This window comes from Amblyraja radiata, chromosome 4, assembly GCF_010909765.2.
Source record: "Amblyraja radiata isolate CabotCenter1 chromosome 4, sAmbRad1.1.pri, whole genome shotgun sequence".
Classification (NCBI taxonomy): Eukaryota; Metazoa; Chordata; class Chondrichthyes; order Rajiformes; family Rajidae; genus Amblyraja; species Amblyraja radiata.
In genome coordinates this window covers 52,705,759-52,731,190 of record NC_045959.1, presented here as the reverse complement: position 1 = coordinate 52,731,190, position 25,432 = coordinate 52,705,759, and the positions used below count along the sequence as shown (strand labels likewise).

General features: G+C 45.1%; 1 protein-coding gene across 5 annotated transcripts in view; it reads right to left on the bottom strand.

Moving 5' to 3' along the window:
• LOC116972101 (cadherin-7-like) overlaps positions 1–25,432 on the bottom strand; it is a 291,858-nt gene that overhangs the window by 58,374 nt on the left and 208,052 nt on the right. For all 5 annotated transcript variants that reach the window (XM_033019446.1, XM_033019447.1, XM_033019448.1 and 2 more), the window contains 2 exons: positions 19,809–19,976; positions 1,575–1,762 (listed from right to left, as the gene is read on the bottom strand). In XM_033019446.1, coding sequence (XP_032875337.1) covers positions 1,575–1,762; positions 19,809–19,976 — 356 coding nt within the window. The remainder of the gene's footprint in view (positions 1–1,574; positions 1,763–19,808; positions 19,977–25,432) is intronic.

The following is a 25,432-nucleotide window of genomic DNA, read 5'->3' as shown; positions in this document are numbered from 1 at the left end:
GTAACTCTGAGTTTGCATTTATTTTATAGGGACGTGTACCAAGGTACAGTAAAAAGCTTTTGTCGCATGCTAACCAGTCAGTGGAAAGACAATATATGATTACAATCAAGCTGTCCACTGTGGCTTAGAGGATCAGGCAGCATCTTTGGAGAACATGAAAGATGCTCTCTTTCACCTATATCCCTCCCTCTTGCTTCACATTTCACTATTATTCTCTCCTTATCTGACACCCATAAGACCATAAAACATAGGAGCAGAAATAGGGCATTCGGCCCATCAGGTCTACCCCACCATTCAATCAAGGCTGATCTATTTTTCCCTCTCAACCACATTCTCCTGCCTTCTCCCAGTAACCTGTGACGACCTTACCAATCAAGATCATATCAATCTCTGCTTTCAAAATACCCAATGCTCGGCCTCCACAGCCATCTATGGCAATGAACGCCACAGAATTGCCCTATCTATTCCCCTCATGATCTTACACAACTCTAGAAGATCACCCCTCAGCCTCCTGCACTCCAAGGAATAAAGTCATAGGCTGCCCAACCTCTCCCTATAGGCCAGGCCCTCAAGTCCTGGCAACATCCTCGTAAATCTTCTCTGTGCACTTTCCAGCTTATCAATATCACTCCTATAGCAAAGTAACCAAAACTGAACACAATACTCCAGATGCAGCCTCACCAACCTCTTGTACATCTGCATCTCGAGAACTTGCTGAGAATTCCTGGAACTATATTGGCTTCTCACCATTCACTCTCCAACGGAATTCAGTTTAACCAGCAAAACATTTATTCCCACACTTCAGAGGAGAAGGTGTCGTACGGATGGCCGGTAAGCAGACTGGCTCGGGGGAGGGAGTGCGGGTGTCTCGATGGTGTAGTGGACAGCTGGACGCCCTGCAGACTGGGTGCCGCTCCAAGAGGCCGAGCGCTTGGACAGGGCCGGCAGCTGTGGAGCAGCAGTGGAGGACACCACAGCGGCGCTTGGCAGGCTGACCCTGCAATGCCACAGGACATGGTCAGGTCAAGAACCCTGCATGTACAAACTGGGACTTGAAAATGGCACCATAGCTGACAAATGTGATATGCATTACATATACCATCATAAGTCACTGGAGCAGCATTAGGCCATTCGGCCATCAAGTCTACTCTGCCATTCAATCAAGGCTGATCTATCTTTCCCTGTCAACCCAACTCGCCTGTCTTCTCCCCATAACATTTGACCCCCATATTAATCAACACACTTGTACTGTATCTGAGATGCTTGTCTGAAATGTATCTGTACTTATGTACAGTGGTATTTGCACTGAACTGTATACAAAAATTAATTTATCTGAACCTCATTACATGTGATAAATAAAGTACCATTAAACCATTTAACCATTGAACTATAGTATTTACCCTTTGTGTAGAAAGGAACTGCAGATGCTGGTTTACACCGTAGACACAAAATGCTGGCATCACAAAATATAGGTCTCGAACTGAAACGTTGCCCATTCCTTCTCTCCAGAGATGTGCCTATCCCGCTGAGTTACGCCAGCATTTTGTGTCTATTTTCCCTTTGACCAGTCTTACCTTCTGAAGCGTAATGATACCCTCTTGAGTCTCCTTGTCGGTGGAAATCTGAAGGATAGAGAGGCCATCGCCATCAATGATACGATATTCCATTTCTGCGTTTGGCCCAATGTCATCATCAAGAGCTTTTATTTTCGCAACAGTAGAAGCCACGGGTAAGGATTCAGGCACGTTGTATTGATAAAACCCTGGTGGAAGAAAGTAATAATAAATATCCGCCTAAAACTGCCCACAGTACATGCCTGTGTGGATGGGCACTCACAGGTATGTAGCAACGACAGTAGACCATCCAGCCCCTTGTGCCTCTGCAACATAGAACATCGGGGTGGACTGTCGAGAGCGAAGGGGGACAAACGCCACTGAGAGCAAGGAGGGTCGCCGAGATTGAAGGGGTGACCCAGCAGGGGGTGGCCCGCTGCCACGCGTGGCGGCAGGCCTGGTTCACCATTGAAAGAAAAAGTCAAGTCCGTTCGATTAACTTTATGTAACTTTGTCGGCACCAGAAACGTGGCAGCCTTTGTGTACGGCCTGGGTGAGGTCGGCTGTATAATATCACCGGGTCATATACAATAGAGCATTTCACTGTACCTTGTTACATGTGATAATAAAGTCCCATTGAATCATCAGAACAGTGCAGCACAGGAACTGGCCCTTCAGCCCACAATGGCTCTGCCTAACATGACGCAAAGATAAAGTAAACTCCTCTGCCTGCACGTGATCCATAATCCCTCCATTCCTTGCATATTCATGTGCTTATCTTAGGTCTCTTAAATTGGTGTAAAATGGCACACCCAATATGCCCTATGTATCTCCTTTAAAGTTTGCCCCCCTCACCCCTCTCTTAGGGCGGCACATTGATGCAACAGTAGAGTTGCTGCCTTATAGGCCTGTCCCGCTTGGGCGGTTTTTCAGCGGGCTGCCGGTGACTGTCAATCCTGAACAACCGGCAAATGGAACGGCGACTGTCAGAGTGGAACACACACACAAACACATCGCTTCCTTCACCAGCCTGTTGTGCAGGTGGGGGACAGGGCAAGCGGAGTGAGAGCTGTCTAGTAAATTCACACGGTGCAAAGCCAGGGTGAAACAGACACACACCGCGATGAACAGGAAGGTTGGCGCTGTAAATAAGATGGCTAAAGCACAGTGTACGGTAAGTCCTTTAAAAGAGGGGGAGGGGGGGTGGGAGAAGGGGGGAGAAGGAGTGGAGACAACTTTTAAGAAGCCAGAGCTACACAGCTGTGAAGCTCGGCGGACATTTAACATTACCGGTCAGTTCTGAAAACTGCTGCTTACCTTTATTATCCCCAATGAGCCAATGAAATTCACCTGTCAGCACCGGTTACAACCTACGATAACCTCCGAGAACCTTCGACCTGGCAACCCATTAGGACTTCCTGGCGACCCACCTACGGCACGAGAATTCTCGCTACACTCCATGGCGGCTTCATTCTAGTCGCCACTAATTTTTCAACATGTTGAAAAATTCAAGGCGACCATAATGAGACCGAGACTAGTTCCCAGAATGCGGGAACCCCTCGTGACCATGGAGGTGACTCCCCGGCAACCACCCACAAACATGTAGCGACCATGTGGCGACTGCATAGTCTCCTGCAGTCCCCTCAAAAGTCGCCTAAGTGAGACAGGTCCATTACAGTGCCAGAGACCCAAGTTCGATCCTGATCCTGTACGGAGTTTGTATGTTCTCCCTGAGACCGTACGGGTTTTCTCCGGGAGCTCTGGTTTCCTCCCACACTCCAATGACGTACAGGTTTGTAGGTTAATTGGTCTGCGTGACATAGTACTTGTGTGTGGTTGATTGTTGGTCGAAGGGCCTGTTTCCACACTGTATCTCTAAACTAAAGCTAATCTCCAATTTTACTTCGGAGTCACGTGAGTGACTACGTGAAGACCCCGCCAGCACGACTTTGCGTCTCACGCAGTGCAACAGCGACGGGCGGGGGTGGAGCGCTCCCGCGGGAAAAATTCAAACGGACCTACACAGGTAAGGAAAAATTGAAGTTGTATTCTTCCCCTTGCTGTGCTTTATGTCACAGCACGTTGGACAAGGGGAAGAAAAAACTAACCTGGACCGCAGGCTGCCTGCGGGGAACCAGGTAGGTCCCGGCAGCTGACACCAGAGACGTCCAGTGACTCCAGGACCGCAGGCTGCCGCGGGGAACAAGGCAGTTCCCGGCAGCCGACAACTCTAGACGTCCAGCGGCTCCAGGACCGCAGGCTGCGGGGAACCAGGTAGGTCCCGGCAGCCGACACCACTAACGTCCAGCGGCTCCAGGACCGCAGGCTGCAGGGAACTAGGGAAAGTTCCGGCAGCCCACAACCATGGGCAAACAGCGGCTCCAGGACCGCAGGCTGTGAGGAACTAGGAAGGTTCCGGCAGCCGACAGCCGGTATGACCGGCGCAGGCTGAGCCCAGCACCGCGAGCTGTATACCTGGAAACAACACAGCGGGCTGCAGGCAGGCAGGAGTCGGTAGGGCCGATAGACTCGGGGAGTCCGGCCAGGAGGACGCACTGCCCAAGGACAGTGAAAGTGACCGTTGGCGTGGTTACTAAGGTCCACTTACCGACTCCAAGCTGAATCCAGCGTCATGAGTCGTACAGCTCAAAGCAGCGCAGCAGGCTGGAGGCAAAGCCGAGCAGGATTCAGCCCGGCCGATCAAACTCATCTGAGTCCGGCCGAAGGGGCGCGCTGCCTGAGTGCAGCAGAGGTCCGCCCGTGACTTGTTCCGGGAGATGGAGCAAGCTCACTATGGGAGTCTTCGCACTCCACAACAGCACCTTATCGAGGGCTGTAAAACAATGCATCTCCCTCGATAGAGGAATGCATTGTGGACCAGGGCTGGGCTGGTCCAGAAGAAGGGGACGTGGCTGAAGAAAACGACATTGTGCAGGGGGTGCAGAATCCTAAGGAGCTACTGGGAGTGATCACCAAAATTACGGATCAACGAAAAGTACCATTACAGACCAGGCTGGCGGCCAGCATCGACTACCTGTACTTCCATCTTCTGCAGGAACAGGCAACAAAATTACGCAGAAGTATAGGCCTCCTGTGAACTTTACTTCATTTAAAAAATGCCTGCAGCAACAATGCGATCTGGGGGTACAGTGGGACTGGCACAAAAACCCAGGAGGTCAAACTACAGAAGATTTCAAAACTTCTGACAGCGGGCATATCATTGGTTACTCGCCCAGACGATGGTACAGAGAAAAGCTCAACAAAGAGATCAAAGCCGTCGGGCTCATAACAGCGTCATCAGAAACGACAGCACCCCTATGCAACCACCAGCAGGTATCAACACCAGAACGCTGGTGAAAGCATGAGGGCCGCGCAGCACAACGAAGGTCCTTTCAGGCCAAGGCCCAGAGTGACCCTCATGGAAAACGTGCCAACCCCGCACTCCGGCGCCTCTTCCGCAGAAGAGGCAGAAATTGAAGAAAGGGATGTATCACCGGTAACCAGGTAAGTAGGTGGTTCTGGTTCCTTCCAGAACATAAAGGTGTATGACCTGTACTAACAGGGGGAATATTACACTTGTTTTGGGAGACATGGAGGGATCATTGTCGATACCTAAAATTTAACTGGATGGGGCATCTATGGCAGGGCATAGCGTTGTCTAATGGGCTAACTTCAGCCCCAAGACTTTTCACCAAGATATTAAAACGGGCCTTGGCAATATTAGAAACAAAAACATATTGTCATGGCATATCTTGATGATATATCAATTGTGGGGGAAAAACCCTGATCTAGCTAAATCAGCAGTTTTAGCTACCAAACATAGGGTGAAACTCTGGGGTCATCTCCATCCAGATAAATCTAAGTCGACGGCATCCACAACTGGACTTTCTGGGATTTACAATTAACGTTATCCATATGTCTGTAACATTGCCAAAGAGTAAAGCAGACTTGGATAAACCTACAAAATAATTAATTACTAAAAACACTGGTGTTGGGTGCGTTTTATGGTCTAAAAGCCTACTGCTAACAATGCACCATCTGCATGTCCGCCTACGAATTGATAATATCACAGTGATGGTATATACTCGCCCAGACGATGGTACAGAGAAAAGCTCAACAAAGAGATCAAAGCCGTCGGGCTCATAACAGCGTCATCAGCAACGACAGCACCCCTATGCAACCACCAGCAGGTATCAACACCAGGACGCTGGTGAAAGCATGAGGGCCGCGCAGCACAACGAAGGTCCTTTCAGGCCAAGGCCCAGAGTGACCCTCATGGAAAACGTGCCAACCCCGCGCTCCGGCACCTCTTCCGCAGAAGAGGCAGAAATTGAAGAAAGGGATGTATCACCGGCAACCAGGTAAGTAGGTGGTTCTGGTTCCTTCCAGAACATAAAGGTGTATGACCTGTACGAACAGGGGGAATATTACACTTGTTTTGGGAGACATGGAGGGATCATTGTCGATACCTAAAATTTAACTGGATGGGGCAACTATGGCAGGGCATAGCGTTGCCTAATGGGCTAACTTCAGCCCCAAGAGCCCAAATAAGTACTCATGCTTGAGTAAGGGTGGGGGAGACAGCCTACCTGGGGGCAGCGACAGCGGCCGGGCCTCTGGCACAAAGACCGGTCCGGTTGCTCAGAAGGGTAAGGAAAAGAAGGGGAGGGCAATTGTAATAGGGGACTCTATAGTCAGGGGGTCGGATAGGCGATTCTGTGGACGCAGACAGGAGTCCCGGATGGTAGTTTGCCTCCCTGGTGCCAGGGTCAGGGATGTGTCTGAACGTGTCCAAGAAATCCTGAAATGGGAGGGAGAGGAGCCTGAGGTTGTGGTGCATATAGGTACCAACGACATAGGTAAAAAAAGAGAAGAGGTCCTGAAAGAAGAATTTAGGGAGTTAGGTAGAGAGTTAAGGAGAAGGACTGGAAAGGTAACAATCTCAGGATTACTGCCTGTGCCACGCGACAGTGAGAGTAGGAATGGAGCGAGGTGGAGGATAAATGCGTGGATGAGGGACTGGTGCAGTGGGTATGAATTCAAGTTTCTGGATCATTGGGACCTCTTTTGGGGAAGGTGCGACCTGTACAGAAAGGACGGGTTGCACTTGAACTCAAGGGGGACCAATATCCTGGCGGGGAGATTTGCAAAGGCTACTGGGGAGACTTTAAACTAGTATGGTTGGGGGGAGGGACTCAAATTGGGAAAGCTAGCAGTCAGTGTGTGAAGCAGGGGGCAGAGAATGTTAGCACTCTGACCCAAAATGTAGGGGAGAGAGAAGAAAAAGAAAATAATCAGAGAATAAGAGAGGGTGGGTTTCTTAAATGTGTATATTTTAATGCTAGGAGCATTGTAAGAAAAGTGGATGAACTTAGAGCCTGGATTGACACCTGGAAGTATGATGTTGTGGCGATCAGTGAAACATGGTTGCAGGAGGGCTGTGATTGGAAACTAAATATTCCAGGATTTCGTTGCTTCAGGTGTGATAGAATTGTAGGGGCAAGAGGTGGAGGTGTTGCATTGCTTATCAGGGAAGATATTACAGCAGTGCTTTGGCAGGATAGATTAGAGGGCTCGTCTAGGGAGGCTATTTGGGTGGAACTGAGAAATGGGAAAGGGGTAGCAACACTTATAGGGGTGTATTATAGACCGCCAAATGGGGAGCGAGAATTGGAAGAGCAAATATGTAAGGAGATTGCAGATATTAGTAGTAAGCACAAGGTAGTGATTGTGGGAGATTTCAATTTTCCACACATAGACTGGGAAACACATTCTGTAAATGGGCTGGATGGGTTGGAGTTTGTAAAATGTGTGCAGGATAGTTTTTTGCAACAATACATAGAAGTACCTACTAGAGAAGGGGCGGTACTGGACCTCCTGTTAGGAAATGAGATGGGTCAGGTGGCAGAGGTATGCGTTGGGGAACAGTTCGGGTCCAGTGATCACAATACCATTAGTTTCAATATAATTATGGAGAGGGACAAAACTGGACCTAGGGTTGAGATTTTTGATTGGAGAAAGGCTAACTTTGAGGAGATGCGAAAGGATTTAAAAGGAGTAAATTGGGACAGTTTGTTTTATGAGAAAGATGTGGAAGAGAAATGGAGTACATTTAAAGGTGAAATTTTAAGAGTACAGAATCTTTATGTCCCTGTTCGGTTGAAAGGAAATCGTAAAAATTGTAAAGAGCCATGGTTTTCAAGGGAAATTGGACACGGTTCGGAAAAAGAGGGAGATCTACAATAGTTATAGGCAGCATGGAGTAAATGAGGTGCTTGAGGAGTATAAAGAATGTAAAAAGAATCTTAAGAAAGAAATTAGAAAAGCTAAAAGAAGATATGAGGTTGCTTTGGCAAGTAAGGTAAAAGTAAATCCGAAGGGTTTCTACCGCTATATTAATAGCAAAAGGATAACGAGGGATAAAATTGGTCCATTAGAGAGTCAGAGTGGCCAACTATCTGCAGAGCCAAAAGAGATGGGGGAGATATTGAACAGTTTCTTTTCTTCGGTATTCACCAAGGAGAAGGATATTGAATTATGTGAGGTAAGGGAAACAAGTAGAGTAGCTATGGAAACTATGAGGATCAAAGAAGAGGAAGTACTGACACTTTTGAGCAATATAAAAGTGGATAAGTCTCCAGGTCCGGACAGGATATTCCCTAGGATATTGAGGGAAGTTAGTGTAGAAATAGCAGGGGCTATGGCAGAAATCTTTCAAATGTCATTAGAAACGGGAATAGTGCCGGAGGATTGGCGTACTGCGCATGTTGTTCCATTGTTTAAAAAGGGGTCTAAGAGTAAACCTAGCAATTATAGACCTGTTAGTTTGACGTCAGTGGTGGGCAAATTAATGGAAAGAATACTTAGAGATAATATATATAAGCATCTGGATAAACAGGGTCTGATTAGGAACAGTCAACATGGATTTGTGCCTGGAAGGTCATGTTTAACTAATCTTCTTGAATTTTTTGAAGATGTTACTCGGGAAATTGATGAGGGTAAAGCAGTGGATGTTGTGTATATGGACTTCAGTAAGGCCTTTGACAAGGTTCCTCATGGAAGGTTGGTTAAGAAGGTTCAATGGTTGGGTATTAATGGTGGAGTAGCAAGATGGATTCAACAGTGGTTGAATGGGAGATGCCAGAGAGTAATGGTGGATGGTTGTTTGTCAGGTTGGAGGCCAGTGACGAGTGGGGTGCCACAGGGATCTGTGTTGGGTCCACTGTTGTTTGTCATGTACATAAATGATCTGGACGATGGTGTGGTAAATTGGATTAGTAAGTATGCAGATGATACTAAGATAGGTGGGGTTGCGGGTAATGAAGTAGAGTTTCAAAGTCTACAGAGAGATTTATGCCAGTTGGAAGAGTGGGCTGAAAGATGGCAGATGGAGTTTAATGCTGATAAGTGTGAGGTGCTACATCTTGGCAGGACAAATCAAAATAGGACGTACATGGTAAATGGTAGGGAATTGAAGAATGTAGGTGAACAGAGGGATCTGGGAATAACTGTGCACAGTTCCCTGAAAGTGGAATCTCATGTAGATAGGGTGGTAAAGAAAGCTTTTGGTGTGCTGGCCTTTATAAATCAGAGCATTGAGTATAGAAGTTGGGATGTAATGTTAAAATTGTACAAGGCATTGGTGAGGCTAATTCTGGAGTATGGTGTACAATTTTGGTCGCCTAATTATAGGAAGGATGTCAACAAAATAGAGAGAGTACAGAGGAGATTTACTAGAATGTTGCCTGGGTTTCAGCAACTAAGTTACAGAGAAAGGTTGAACAAGTTAGGGCTTTATTCTTTGGAGCGCAGAAGGTTAAGGGGGGACTTGATAGAGGTTTTTAAAATGATGAGAGGGATAGACAGAGTTGACGTGGAAAAGCTTTTCCCACTGAGAGTAGGGAAGATTCAAACAAGGGGACATGACTTGAGAATTAAGGGACTGAAGTTTAGGGGTAACATGAGGGGGAACTTCTTTACTCAGAGAGTGGTAGCTGTGTGGAATGAGCTTCCAGTGAAGGTGGTGGAGGCAGGTTCGTTTTTATCATTTAAAAATAAATTGGATAGTTATATGGATGGGAAAGGAATGGAGGGTTATGGTCTGAGCGCAGGTATATGGGATTAGGGGAGATTATGTGTTCGGCACGGACTAGAAGGGTCGAGATGGCCTGTTTCCGTGCTGTAATTGTTATATGGTTATATGGTTATATATTAATCATATGGGAGAAAAGATCGATACCATGTGTCAATCTGGCCAATATATTTGGCTATGGTGTGTTAACATACATATTTGACTATCAGCAAACTTACCTACCAGGTAAGCTCAATACTGAGCCACATACCAGGTCATGAAAATTCAATGACAGCATCGAATGGCTGTTGGACCACAAAAAAGTTGCTGATATTACCAAAAGAGGGACACCAGATATCGATCCATTTGCATCTAGACCCAATCACCAGTTACCAACATATGCCGCTTGTGAACCACACTTGGGGCAGCAGCAATGGACGTTACTCACTTAATGCGGAATAATTGTTTACAATGTTTTTCCCTCCTGCCTCATCAGTCGGATCCTAAGCAAAAACACATATGGACTCAACATCAAGTGTCTTGAAAGTACCTGATTGGCCTACACAGCCATGGATCCCTGTGGTCTCGGACATAGTCTCTGAACCATAGTCCACCATTCTAGATCCGGACTGGCGGACAGGACCATGAGCTTGATCACGGCAGCCTATCAAGAATCAACAAGGGCTGGTGTAGCGTATAATACAGCGACAACCACCAACGTCCTGGGAATTCCTATCCTGCCTTCAGGTAGATGAAGGACTGAGCTGCAGTACTATAATTATGCAGGAGTGCCCTGTCAGCTTGCTGGTGGCAGGCGCCACGTCAACTCTCCATGGGATCTCACCCTCTAGTTGTCAAACTTATGAGGATTATTTCAACACCAACCGTCCTAGAGGGAAGTACTCCCAGATATAGAACGTCAGTGTTGTACTAAAATTGCTAGGGGCACCGCAATGTCCCTGTCCCTGGGGGGGGGGGGGGGGGGAACTGACATTTTAAAACAGTATGCTGATAGTACTGGTCTCAGCTCTAGGGGTCCAGCTTCTACATAAACTGAGACTGGGATAAATGATGGCATCTCCAGAAAAGATAACTTCGCATATTAGAGCTTGTTAAACAAGATAGACCATGATCATCAGGACAAAATTTGGAATTCCAGATATACCCAACTGACACCCGACTATGTGTAATGACACACCTTCTGTTATACCTTAAAACTACTAAAACTTAAGAGGAAGTAAATTAGCACTATGGGCAGCCATAAACAGCCTAATGGCCGGGTATCAGCACTAACCATCGCTAGATGGCTCAAACAGGCTTGGGAGCTGCTGGGGTGGATACTGACATCTTAAGTTTCTATCCACATGGGCAACAGCAACACCGGCAGCTAGAGACAAGGAAGTGCCTATGGACCATATCCTGGCTACAGCAGGATGGTCAAGAGAAAGACCTTCCAATTCTTTATAATAAGCCAATAACCAAACCTGCAGTATTGCAGAATCAAGTTTGAATTCTGCAATATATTTAGCCCTAGGGAGGATTATTTTGTTAAAACAAATTGTTATTGCCTGAATTGGATGCATGTCTGAATACAATAACATACTTCCTCCCTTGAATGACTTTGGCAGTGAGTGAAGCATGGACTGTTCCACGGCTTGAAATCACAGAGCTTTAAAATCTTCACGTAGTCACTCACGTGACTCCGAAGTAAAATAGTAAGATTAAACGAGAACTTGCCAGTTTGAAGTTTGATCTTTATTTTATGTGGATTACGATGAGGGATTACGTGCCCTCCGCTCCCGCCCTCAATTATCTTTATTTATTTATTTATTTATTTATTTATTTATTTTTTAATTAGAAGTACAGTAAATTACAATAATACACATCACATATATCTTAATACATTTGTTGTACCACTTCGTTTTTCGAGCTTTAAAAAAGATAGAAATAAAAGAAGTAAGGAAAGTGAGCAAGAATCGTGATGGTGCAGGAAAGTGTTGGGAAAAGAAAGCCCCTTAGGGAAGAAGTTAGAGAAGGAAGTAAAGAAAGGAAATTAGACCCTAGAAAGAAAAGAAAAAAAAGGAAAAACAATCGCTCTATTGTAACACAAAACTCCGCAAAAAAGGATATACCAACCGTAATTTTTTTTTTTTTTTTAATTTATTTTATACCCCCCGTTACCAGATCCTGGTACCATTTATATTTTAAATTACTATTGCACCTTCTACTTGTAATAGTTCCATAAATGCAGACCACGTCTTTTGGAAGTGGTCTGCTTTGCCTGCTAGGAGGAGTCTCATCTCTTCCAAGTGTAGTGTTTCGAACATGTTTGAAACCCACATTTTTATTGTTGGTATTGGAGCATTTTTCCAAAATTTGAGTATAAGCTTTTTTTCCCATTATTAGCCCGTAATTAAGTAAGTTCTTTTGAAACACGTTTAATTCGGGGTTACCTTCCGATATTCCAAAAATGATCCATTCTGCTTTTGGTACAAGTTTTATTTTAAATAATTTTGTGAAGATTTCAAATATTTCGTTCCAGAATTTTTGGATTTTTATACAAAAAACAAAAGAGTGCGCTATGGTAGCTTCTTGTGACTGACATTTATCACAAATGGGTGAGACATTGGGGAAAAGTTTATTTATTTTAGTTTTTGAATAATATAGTCTATGTAATGTTTTGTATTGAATTAGAGTATGTCGTACGTTGATCGAGCATTTATGCACATATAGTAAGTGTTTATCCCGCCCTCAATTATAAAGGTCAACTGGTATCTTAGTTCTCCTTGTCTTTACTATGTTTACTTCAATTACTATTTTCTGTGATTCCACACCGCTGCTTTGAAGAATGTGGCGCATGCGTGCTGGCGGGGTCTTCACATAATCCCTCATCGTAACTCCTCATAAAATAAAGATCAAACTTCAAACTGGTAAGTTCTCGTTTAATCTTACTATTTTAGATAACTAACTTACAAACACCCCCTCCCCTTCTGACCACCTCTCTTTTGCACCCATTTCTCCCTTTTCCCCTCCCCCTGCCCCCACCTCCCTTTCCATCTCTAAGCTAAATGAAATATATCCAAGTGCTGCTTAACTGGTGCAAGGGTTCATGCCTCTTCAACTCTTTCAGGCAGTGAGTTCCCACCACACTCTGTATTATAATAAAAGTCGTCCCATCTACCCTCTAAACCTTCTACTAACTATTTTAAATCTCTGCTCTCTGGTTTTGACCCTTCTGCTGAGGGTAATTGGTCCACCCTGTTTAATTAGAGTAGACTCCTCAGAACTTTATTCAACCAGCTTTCTTTAATGCAATGACAAGCTGTCCATACCATCTTTCATCACAACTAATATTGTAGACGCAGCCTAAACCATCACATGAACAAACCTCCCTTCCACTGACTCCATGTACACATCACGCTGCCTTGGCAGGGCCACCAACATAATCAAGGACGAGTCGCACCCTGGTCACTCCCTCTTCTTCCCCTCTCCCATCAGTTAAGAGGTACAGAAGTGTGAAATCGCACTGATTCAGGGACAGTTTCTTCCCAGCTGTTATCAGGCAACTGGACCATCCTATGAACAACTAGAGAGCGGTCCTGAATGACTATCTACCTCATTGGAGATCCTCGGACTATCTTTAATCAGACTTTATCTTGCACTAAAGATCATTCCATTTATCCTGTATCTGTACACTGTTGACGGCTTGATTGTAACCATGTTTAGTCCTTCTGCTAACTGGATAGGACCTGGATAGTATCCAGGATGTACTTTTAGGAAGGAGATGAGGAGGAATTTCTTTAGTCAGAGGGTGGTGAATCTGTGGAATTGATTGTCACAGAAGGCTGTGGAGGCCAAGTCAACGGATATTTTTAAGGCAGAGTTTGATAGATTCTTGATTAGTATGGGTGTCGGGGGTTATGGGGAGAAGGCAGGAGAATGGCGTTGAGAGAGTAAGATGGATCAGCCATGATTGGACAACAGAATAGACTTGATGGGCCGAACGGCCTAATTAGTTTTTCCCTGTACCTCGATATACGTGTCAATAAGCCAAACTAAACTAAACTAATATCTCAGTCCTGGCAATGTTTTCTATGCACAGTCAGCAGTGCAATCACATCTGTCCTGTAATGACCAAAGCTATACACCGTACTCAAGCTGTGACCTGATTACTTTTTGTCTTCAGTCTCCCCACCACACTGACAAGTTTTCCTTTGAGAATTTATCCAATTCATTTTTCTGAAAGTTACTTTGGAATCGACTTCCACTTGTCTTTCAGATTTTTGGATTAGCAACTCACTGTGTGAAAGAAAAATCGTCACCTTCAGTTTGATTTTTTGTCAATTACTTTAAATCTCTGTGCGTGGTTATGTACCCTCCTGTCAGTGGAAATAATACCTCCGTATTTATTCTCTTAAAGCCAAACCAATTCTTAAACCTTCCCCGCTCACAAATCTCTCCAAGCCTTTGACGTCCTTCCAAAAGTAATCAAAATTGGACGCAATTTTCCAAGTGTGGCCTAACAAATCTTCTTTGTGCAGATTGAAGATAGCATCACTGCTTTTGTATCCTGTATCTCTATCAATAAGCCCTAAAATCCCATATGGTTTAATCTCTCAATATGTCCTTCCCTTTAAAGATGAATGTATAAACACACCCCGATCCCTCTGTCCTTGTGCAGAATAGTACCATTATCAGTATATTGTCTTCTTCCTCATTTAGTTTAGTTTAGTCTCAAGATACAGAGTGGAAACAGACCCTTCGGCCCATACATTTGTTCTATCCTACACACAAGGGACAATTTACAGAAGCCAATTAACCTACAAACTTGTATGTCTTTGGAGTGTGGGAGGAAACCGGAGCAACCGGAGAAAACCCACGCGGTCACATGGAGAACGTACAAACTGTCCGTACAGACAGCACCCGTGGTCAGGGTCAATCCCGGGTCTCTGGCGCTGTGAAAACGCCCTGTTGCCCCGTGCTCTAATGTTTAGATCAAAAAGTGCTGGAGTAACTCAGGAGGTCAGGCATCTCTGGAAAACTTTGTTAAGATCCTTCTTCAGACTCTTCCATTGGTACCAGTCTATGTATGTCCTAGGTGTGTTCTCGATAGATGCTGCCTGACCCATTGAGTTACTCCAGCATTTCGTTTTTCACGCAAGATTCCAGCATCCGCAGTTTCTTGAGACTCTGTTCAATGTTTCTCCTGTTCCTGCCTTCACCGCCTCCTCTGACTGCTCATTCCAAATGCCAGACAGTCTTTGTCCAAAACAGTTATCCTTCAGATTCCATTTAAACCTCCTCTCTCTCACCTTAATCAAATGCATTCTAGCTTTAGAATCCCAAAATGGTGTCTCCCTAACGTTTTCCACAACGGCAGATATGCCATTTGCCTTATATATTGTTCCTTATGTGTAGGATAGACCTGGCGTAGGGGTAATCACTGGTCAGCAGGACTCAGTGGGATGAAGGGCCTGTTTTCACACTGTATTGCTAAACTAAACTAAACACAGGTACGGGTCCTTCGGCCACAATGTTTGTGCCGAACATAATGCTACGTTAAACTGATCTCATCTGCTGTACATGATCCATATCCCTCCATTCCCTGCGTTTTCACATGCCTATCTAAAAGTCTCATAAAAGCCTCTATCATATCTGTCTCCACCACCATCCTAGGTAATGCGTTCCAGGGTGTGTTTCCACTTTGATCAAATTCCAGGAAATTTGGGACTCTATTGTCTAAATGTTTTTTTGAGGTGTGGAAGCACTGGTTCCAGGCCCTCACCGCTCTCTGTGTAAAAACCTTGCCCCGCACATCTCCATTAAGCATTACCCCTCTCACCTTATAGCTATGCCCTCCAGTGTTGGACATTTCTACCCTGGGAGAAAGGTTCTGATTGTCTACCATCTCCATCACTTGCTGCATCTGCCTACTGACATCGTCATTATGGACACTAAACCGACAGACAAGAGCATGAGCAAATAGGAGCACAACCCACTCAGCCCTTCAAGCCTGTGCTGCCATTGAATACGGTAACGAGACAATAACTATCTTTCCTGATTATGTCTCTCATAACGTTTTAGTCCTCTATCATGTCCCCTCTCTGCCTCCTCTGCTCCAAGCTTTCCTGTGATTGATGGATAGACTTTGGAAATAGAAATTTATAACCTCATTAGACCTCAATTTGCTCTTCCCTCAGCCTTCTAAAGAAAGCAACGCCAGGTGGACAGGTCTGGAATTGGAAAGAGGGAGGTCAGGGGGATGGTGATAACATGTCAGGGGTGAGTTGGAGTCAAAGGGCAAGAGTGAGGCCACATGCACATATGGACCTTTCTGTCCCTGGGTAGCTTACAACCTACGAACGTTGAATACTCTAATTTTAGGTTACTTATGCAAACACCCGCCTCTGACCTGCCTGTCCCCCCATTAAAACCGGGTTAACCAGTTCCGCAGTTCGCCACGATGTATCCCTCTTGGGATCACACCATCCCTAACCAACTATTGGCCTATTTGGGAACCTCCCTGCCAGTGGTCATCGGTTGCAGGCCCTGATTTGCCTGACCCGCTGAGTTACTCCAGCACTTTGTGTCTATCTCTAGCTGGATGGAGTCTCATCATAGCTTGTGAATGACCTCTGTACCCTCTCCAATAATCATGTATTTTCTGTAACGAGACCAGAACAGCAGGCAGTAAGATCCAACTCATAATAAAGATCTATTGTGTGAGAAAATCCAGGAGAGAAATTTTCTTTGCCGAATCACCGTGATAATAAAAATGTAGTATTATTCACTTTCATCCCTTCAACTCAAATCACCATTTACCCATAAAGCTTGACATGCAACATACCGTTTCATCTTTGTAATTCAAAGTGATTTCATTTTGAGTTTGAGTCTGTGAATGTTTCTCGATCTTTCTCTGCACCTTTCAATCAGCGTTCCCCAACAACATCGAAACAGCACCAACGTGCCAAGTGTACAGGGAATGTTTTGTCAGCTCCGCTCCCACGCATTGGAAACAGGCAGCAACAGAAGGACTGCCTTCATCCTGTTGCCACTCTCAGCCAAGATTCAGGAGCTGTTGGGGTTTCTTTAGGTAACGGAACTTACTTAGGGGGGAGAACCTGCCAGTTTAAGTTAGTTTTGTTTATTATTGTCAGATGTACCGACATGCAGTGAAACGCTTCAATGTTGCGTGCTATCCAGTCAGCCAATAGACTATACATAATTGCAATCGAGCCTTCCACAGTCTACAGATACAGGATAAAGGGTATAACATTTGTGTTTGAGTTTGAATTTAGTTTAGTGTCACGTGTACTGAGGTGCACAGAAAAGCTTTTGTCATGTGCTATCCAGTCAGTGGAAAGATGACAATTACAATTGACCCATCCACAGTGTACAGATGCAGGATAAAGGTATGCATTTAGTGCAAGGTGAAGTCCAGTAAAGTCAGAATAAAGATAGTTTGAAGGTTCCCAATGAGGTAGATGGGAGGTCAGGACTGCTCTGATGGTTCAGTTGCCTGATGACAGCTGGAAAGAAACTGTCCCTGAATCTGGAGGTGTACATGCACAAACCTTCGACCCCCTTGCCTGATAATATTGGTGTTACTTAAAGATACTTCATAAACTGTTAACTGACCAAGTGGCATTCTTTGATCTGAAGTCATCTTGAGATAAAATGCAAACCCATACATTTATAAAGAATGCCTCAATGTCGTCATATGTTATGCAATTTCTAGAATGTGTAGAGCAACCTGCTAGGAAATTATGATGCATAATTCTGGTCATCCCATGACATGAAGGATATGGATGCTTCGGAAATTATGCAGAGGTGGTTATGCAGAGGTGGTCATGTGATAGGTGCAGAATTAGGCCATTCGGCCCATCAAGTCTACTCTGCCATTCAATCATGGCTGATCTACATCTCCCTCCCAACCCCATTCTCCTGCCTTCTCTCTGTAATCACTGACACCCGTACTAATCCTTTAAACCTTGCCCGCTCACCTTAAAGCGATGCCTTCTAATATTTGATATTTCCATCCAAAAAGAGTTCTGATTGTCTACCCTATCTATGCCTGGAATAGGGGGTATTTTCTGCATGGAGAGTTTGGATAGACTTGTATTATTTTCTCTGGAACTGCGGGGGTTGTGGGGAGACCTGGTGGTAGTATATAAAATTATGAGTGGCATAGATAGGGTAGACAATCAGATCCTTTTTTCCAGGATGGAAATAACAATTTGAGGAAGGACATTCTTGCTATTGAGGGAGTGCAGCGTAGGTTCACAAGGTTAATTCGCGGGATGGCGGGACTGTCATATGCTGAGAGAATGGAGCGGCTGGGCTTGTATATTCTGGAATTTAGAAGGATGAGAGGGAATCTTATTGAAACATATAAGATTGTTAAGGGTTTGGACACACTAGAGGCAGAAAACATGTTCCCGATGTTGGAGGAGTCCAGAACCATGGGCCACAGTTTAAGAATAAGGGGTAAGCCATTTCGAACGGAGATGAGGAAACACTTTTTCACACAGAGAGTTGTGAGTCTGTGGAATTATCTGCCTCAGAGGGCGGTGGAAGCCGGTTCACTGGAAACTTTCAAGAGAGAGCTAGATAAGGCTCTTAAAGATAGCGGAGTCAGGGGATATATGGAGAAGGCAGTAGCGGGGTACTGATTGGGAATGATCAGCCATGATCACATTGAATGGTGGTGCTGGCTTGAAGGGCCATATGGCCTACTGCTGCACCTATTGTCTATTGTCAAGTACTAGAAGGCATCCCATTAAGGTGAGAGGGCAAAGTTTAAAGGAGATGTGCGGCCAGGTTTCTTTACACAGAGCCTGGTGAATGTCAGGAGCATGCTGCTGGGAATGGTGGGAGTTAGATATGAAAGTGGCATTTAAGTGACTTTTGGTTATGCAAGAATGGAGAAATATGGGTTGTGTACAGGCCTGTAAGAGTTGGCCTTGGCATTATGTTCGGCACAGACATTGTGGGCCGAAGGACCTGTTCCTGTGCTGTCCTGTTTGATGTTATAACTCATGGCTACCACCTGCCAGGATTTCTTGCTACCAGCGTCAACGAATAGCACTCTGAGTTTGAATATTGGGTAAAGAAACACTCTGAAGAACAGAACACAAAGATCTAGGTTGACACTGTCAATTTTTTTCCTACTGGCACAAATGCTAGATCCAAATTTTGCTTAAAGTTTAGTTTAGTTTAGAAATACTGCGTGGAAACAGGCCCTTCGGCCCACCAAGTCCGTGCAGAATAGCGATCAACCCGTACACCGACACTATCGTACACACTACGGGCAATTTACAATTTTACCAAGCTTATTAGCATACAAACCTGTACGTGTTTGGAGTGCGGAAGGAAACCGGAGATCCCGGAGAAAACCCACGAGGTGAAGGGGAGAATGTACAAACTCCGTACAGACAGCACTCGTAGTCAGGATTGAACCCGGCTCTCTAGTGCTGTAAGGCAGTGGTTCTACTGCTGCGCCACCGTGCTGCACTCCAGCAAGTTCTCAAGCAGGTTTTGTCACTTCAGGTAAATTACACCGAAAGTCCAAAAGAGTGGAACCTCTGGTCCATCAGGTTTGTGGCTCATGACTAAAATATTTAAGCGGTTGGATGATATCTAATATCTAACAATGAGACACTAGGATGTGCACACGCTAGTTTACAAAAAAAGGACACAGTGACTCAGCGGATCAGGCAGCATCTCTGGAGAACAGAAGTGTCCCGAGCTGAAACGTCACCTATCCATGTTCTCCTGTAAAATATTAGGCTTCACCAGCAGGGGCGACGTAGTGCAATGGTAGAGTTGCTGACGTACAGCGTCAGAGACCCAGGTTCGATCCAGACTATGGATGCTGTCTGTACGGAGTTTGCACGTTCTCTCCATGACCTGTGCGGGTTTTTTCCAGGAGCTCCGGTTTCCTCCCACACTCCAAGAACATACAGGTTTGTAGGCTAATTGGCATTGGTAAGATTGTAAATTGTCCCTAGTGGTTAGGATATTGTTAATGTGCAGGGATCGATGGTCGGCACGGACTCAGTGGGCCGAAGGGCCTGTTTCCGTGTTGTATCTCTAAACTAATCTAAACTAAACTAAACTAGGGACAATATCAGAGCGAGGTTGTGTGCGAGGGATCTTCTGTAAAGAGTTGGATGTTTGCTTACTGCGGGAGAAGCGTGGCGGGTTGTCATTGACATCGCTGAGAGTGACGGTGATCGATGTCGTTCCAGAGAGGCCTCCCATCTGACCCACCATATCTTTAGCCTGTATCACCAGCAGGTAGCGATCCTTGGCCTCTCGGTCCATGTTAGGGAGAGCAGTTTTGATGATTCCTGAAAGACAGAGTCAAAATGATTAACGGTAGGTCTTCACCTGTCTGGGAATCATTCAGCACGTGGTACAGATTGTGCTGCTATAACACAACAGTCTTATTCCTATGAAACCTCGTGTTATAGAAAATCTCAGTGCAGAAATAATTGTAAAAGGTGAAAATGGGGTTGAGAGACACAGTGGCACAGTGGGGCCACAGTTGGGCAGCGGTAGAGTTGCCAAAGTCCCTGCCTCAACTACCTCCTCTGGCAGCTTGTTCCATCCGCCCACCACCCTTTGAGTAAAAAAAGTTACCCCTCAGGTTCCTATTAAATCTTTCCACACCTTAAATCTATGTCCTCTAGTTCTCGATCCCCCTACTCTGGGGAAGAAACTTCTATTTCCCTCATGATTTATGTAATAATCTTTATAGAAACATGCTTAGGAGTCCATTCCGCCCTTATGCCTGTACTAGAAAAAGGACTACACAATTAGTCCCATTCCTTTATAGAGTCACGGAGTCATCGAGCCATATAGTGTGGAAACAGGCCCTTTGGCCCAATGCCCAATATGTCCCATCTCCACTAGTCCCACCTCCCTGCATTTGGTCATATCCCTCTAAACCTGTCCTATTCCAGCAGAGAAGATTATTGGCTGTAACCTTCCCTCCATTGATGAACTGTACACTGCAAGGGCCAGGAAGCGAGCGGGCAAGATCATCTCTGACCCCTCTCACCCTGGCCACAAACTCTTTGAATCACTTCCCTCTGGAAGGAGACACCGGACTGTCAAAGCTGCCACAGCCAGACATAGAAACAGTTTTTATCCACGCTCTACTCAACAGCCAAAAATCTGTAGCCTCCCTTTGTTCTGGTGTTTTGTTGGTTCACATGCTTAATCAATGGTGTTTTATCATTAATGTTTTATTATTATTAATGTTTAGTGTCTTCTGAGTCATTCGTAATTGTCACTGTATGTCATTTTGTTACTTGTGGGTGGAGCACCAAGGCAAATTCCTTGTATGTGAATACTTGGCCAATAAACTTACTTACTTACTTCAGGCAACTGTCTAAATGTTTCTTATAAATTGCAATAATCCCTGCCTCATCTAACTCTTCTGGCAGCAAGTTTCATGCTGTATGAAAAGGTTTAGCAAAAAATCGAAGCCGGCACCATTGACCAAGGAAAGGTGGAGCCCACAATGGTCTATTGTTGGCTGTGGAAGAGGTGATAACGAAGAGATATATGTATGTGAACAGTGGAACTGGCAGGATGACTAGGGTGGGGGGAGGCGTGCAGTGAGAGGGAATGCAGGGATTACTTGAAATTTGAGAAATCAATGTTCATACAGCTAGATTGTAAGCTGCCCAAGCGAAATATGAGGTGCAGTTCCTTCAATTTGCATATGGCCTCTGACAGTGCACGAGGCCCAGGATAGAAAGGTCAGTGTGGAAATAGGAAGGGGAGTTCAGAATTCACCACCTCCTCTGGCAGCTCATTCAATATACTGATACTTTTTTTTTACTGCGAATAATTTACCTCTCAGATCCACTTTGAAACTGCGCCCTCTCACCTTAAACCTATGCCCTTCAGTTTTAGACTCCCCCACCATAGGGATTTGATTATCTTCCCTATTTCATAATTTTATATACCTCTTATCATGTCATTTCTCAGCCTCGGCTCCAGGGAAAACAAATCCAGTCTATCCGTCCCTGCCCATCCCTTGTTTCACTATTCGTATGGGCTCATATCACCTCCTCCACAGCCAACAATGGACCATTGTGGGCTCTTTGGCCATGGGTGCCGACGTTGATCTGTTCTGTACCTTACAGAGGTGTACAAGATCAAGAGGGGAATAGATCAGGCAAATGCATAGTGTTTTGCCCAGAGTAAGGGAATCGAGAACCAGGTGACATAGGTTTAAGGTGAAGGGGGAAAGATTTAATAAGAACCTGAGGGATAACTTTTTTACACAAAGGCTGGTGGGTGTATGGAACGAGTTGCCAGAGAAGGTAATTGAGGCAGGTATTGTCATTACATTTAAGAGACATTTGGACAGGATAGGGTTATGGGTCAAGCGTGGGGAGGTGGGACTAGTGTAGATGGGGCATGTTATGGGCAAGTGGAAAAGTTGGGCCAAAGGGCCTGTTTCTATACTGTATGACCCAAGACTCTAAGTGCGATGGTAACTCAGCAGGTCAGTCAGCATCTCTGAAGAACATGGAGAGGTGACATTTCGGGTCGAGCCTTTTGGACAACTACATGGATAGGAACGTTTTAGAGGGACATGGACCTAATGCAGGCAAATGGGACTAACTTAGATGGGATATCTAGGTCGGCATGGACGTGTTAGGCAGAAGGATCTGATTCAATGCTGTATGTTTCTACGATGACCTTCCCCAGTCACATACTATAAGGTGGTCTCGAAAGTCGCCAGGCCTAGAGTGTGAAACATATTAATTGTAATTTATAAAGCACGACCTCCTCACATTTATTATCAATGCCGCCACTTACAGAGTCAAGGCTCCCATATGCTTTACTGAACTTATTTTTACTGCAATCTTAAAATAGAAGAATATGTAATCTCTGTAGCAATATCAATCACAGAACAAATGACTCCTGAAATCAGTCTTTTCGATACGACCATATAGAGACCACTTCACTCTGATTCAATCAGCCCTGATTTAACCATAGAAAAAACAGTAACACAATGGTTGAGTTGCTGCCTCACAGCACCAGAGACGCAGGTTCACCCCTGACCACAGGTGCTGTCTGTATGGAGTTTGTATGTTCTTCCCGTGAACGTGTGGGTTTTCTCTGGGTGCTCCGGATTCCACCCACATTTCAAAGACGTGCAGATTACAACCCAGCGGTACAAATATTGATTTCTATAATTTCAAGTAAACCCCTTGCATTCCCTCTCACTCTGTCCCTCCCACCCATGCTATGCATCCTGCCAGTTTCACTGTTCATATCCCTTCATTATCACCTCTACTACGGCCAACAATGGACCAATGTGGGCTCCTTGACCAACGATTGCGGCTCGGAGTTGCACCGTACCTTTTCACACCTCTAGTTTCCCTCTCCCATGACTCTCAGTCTGAAGAAGGCTCTCGACCCGAAATGTCACCTATTCCTTTTCTCCAGAGATGCTGCCTGACCCGCTGAGTTATTTTGTGTCTCTCTTCAGTGTAAACCGGCATGAGCAGTTCTTTCCTACACAGGTTTGTAGGATAATTGGCTTCGGTAAATTGTCCCTAGTGTGTGCCTGATGGAACTAGTGTGCGGGGTGATTGCTGGTTGGCGGTGGGGCCTGTTTCCACGCTGAATCTCTAAACGAAACTAAAACCTGTTAAAAATGCACCTCTGCATATACTGGCAGAGGGAAGCATCGGAAACAAACACAAATTAAGACGCTGTGCCATGATATCGCTCAGATGAACTTTCAGGCTATAAATATCAATGTTAACAGTCAAAGTCAAATTGAAGCTTGTGAAAAATATTATGGTGAAAGGGACAGGCTTCATTTTATTGAGATGAATAATCTCTTGTCAATTTAACGATGTGCTGAGCTTAACAATTCTACCGTCAAAATAATTAGAAAGAGAATTAGTTATCTGACATGTCTGTTCATGGGCAGTGTTCGTTAACATGTAATATTTAACGATAGTCACTGAACACCGTGACTCATATTCAAGGTAAAACTATTTTAAAAAAATAACACAAGGGAACACAATTTTTTGCCTAGAAGATGGACACAAAATGCTGGAGTAACTCAACGGGTCAGGCAGCATTCTCTGGAGAAAATCAATACGTATCGTTTTGGGTCAAAACCCTTCCACAGACTGGGGTTTTCCCAATCACTCCTTATATAACATGCCCTCGGGTCATGGCAACATCCTCTTAAAATGTCTCTACATTCTTTCCGGCTTAACGACATCCTTCCTAAACTCACCAAAACAGAACACAATACTGAAGAAGGGCCCGACACGAAACGTCACCCATACTTTTTCCCCAGAGGTGCTGCCAGACCTGCTGAGTTACTCCAGCATTTTGTGTCTATCTTCGATGTAACCTGCATCTACAGTTCCTCCCTATACAACATTAAGCTTCCTTGATTCGTAGAGTCAGGGAGTATAGAATCATGGAGTCATGGAGTCCTATGGTGTGGAAATAGGCGCTTTGGCCCAATTTATTACATCTACACTAGTCCCACATGCCTGCATTTGGCCCATATCCCTTGAAACCCGTCCTATCCATGTATCTTTCTAAATGTTTCTAAAATGTTGCGATAGTACCTGCCACAACTACCTCCTCCAGCAGCTTGTTTCATACACCCACCACCCTTTGTGTGAAAAAGTTATCCCTCAGGTTTCTATTAACTCTTCCCCCTCCACCCTCACCTTAAAGCTATGTCCTCTGGTTCTTGATTCCCCTCCTCTGGTCAAGAGACTCTGTGGTGACTTCATGTCCATGTCCACGTGTTTTTTAGGTACAGTTTGAATCTCTAAACGAAACTAAAACCTGTTAAAAATGCACCTCTGCATATACTGGCAGATGGAAGCATCGGAAACAAACACTGTGCAATTCTCATCCTCAGAGGGCGGTGGAGGCAGGTTCTCTGGATGCTTTCAAGAGAGAGCTAGATAGGGCTCTTAAAAATTGCGGAGTCAGGCGATATGCGGTGAAGGCAGGAACGGGGTACTGATTGGGGATGATCAGCCATGATCACATTGAATGGCGGTGCTGGCTCGAAGGGCCAATTGGCCTACTCCTGCACCTATTGTCTATTGTCTATTGAATCCCAGCTCTCTGCTCACGTGACGCTGCTTGTTCCTACGCAATGGGAACAAGCTGTGTCTAAAAGTCATGAGATTTAGTGGCTCCTACAACTCTGTGCATCTAGCCGATCTATTCCTCACATGATTTTGTGCACCTATATAAGATCACCCCTTATTCTCCTATGCTCCTAATGGCCCTGTCCCACTGTACAAGGTAATTCAAGAGCTCTCCAGAGTTTAAAAAAAAATCAAACTCGTGGTAAGCACGTAGAATGTACGTAGCGGGTGTGCGTCGGAGCTCGGGACATCTCTTAGCGGCTCGTAACGCTAACGGCTGGTTCTCGGGAAAGCTCGTGAAGACTTGTGAAGATTTTTCAACATGTTGAAAAATGTCCACGAGAGCCCTGAGTATTACCGTAATTCTCCGAGTTTGAATCAGGGGAAACCCAGGAGAACTCTTGAATTAGCTCGTACAGTGGAACAGGCTCTTAAGGAATAGGGTCCTAGACCTGCTCAACCTCGCCCTATAACTTAGCCCCTCAAGTCCTGGCAAGATCCTCGTAAATCTTCTCTGCACCATTTCCAGCTCCAGATTCAAACACGTTGACACATTTTTAATCCGAGCACTGCAAAATCTTTAGTCATCTTGGCTAACAAAAATGCAATTATCTCTTGTTCTGTCTTGCAAGTGGGGTGCG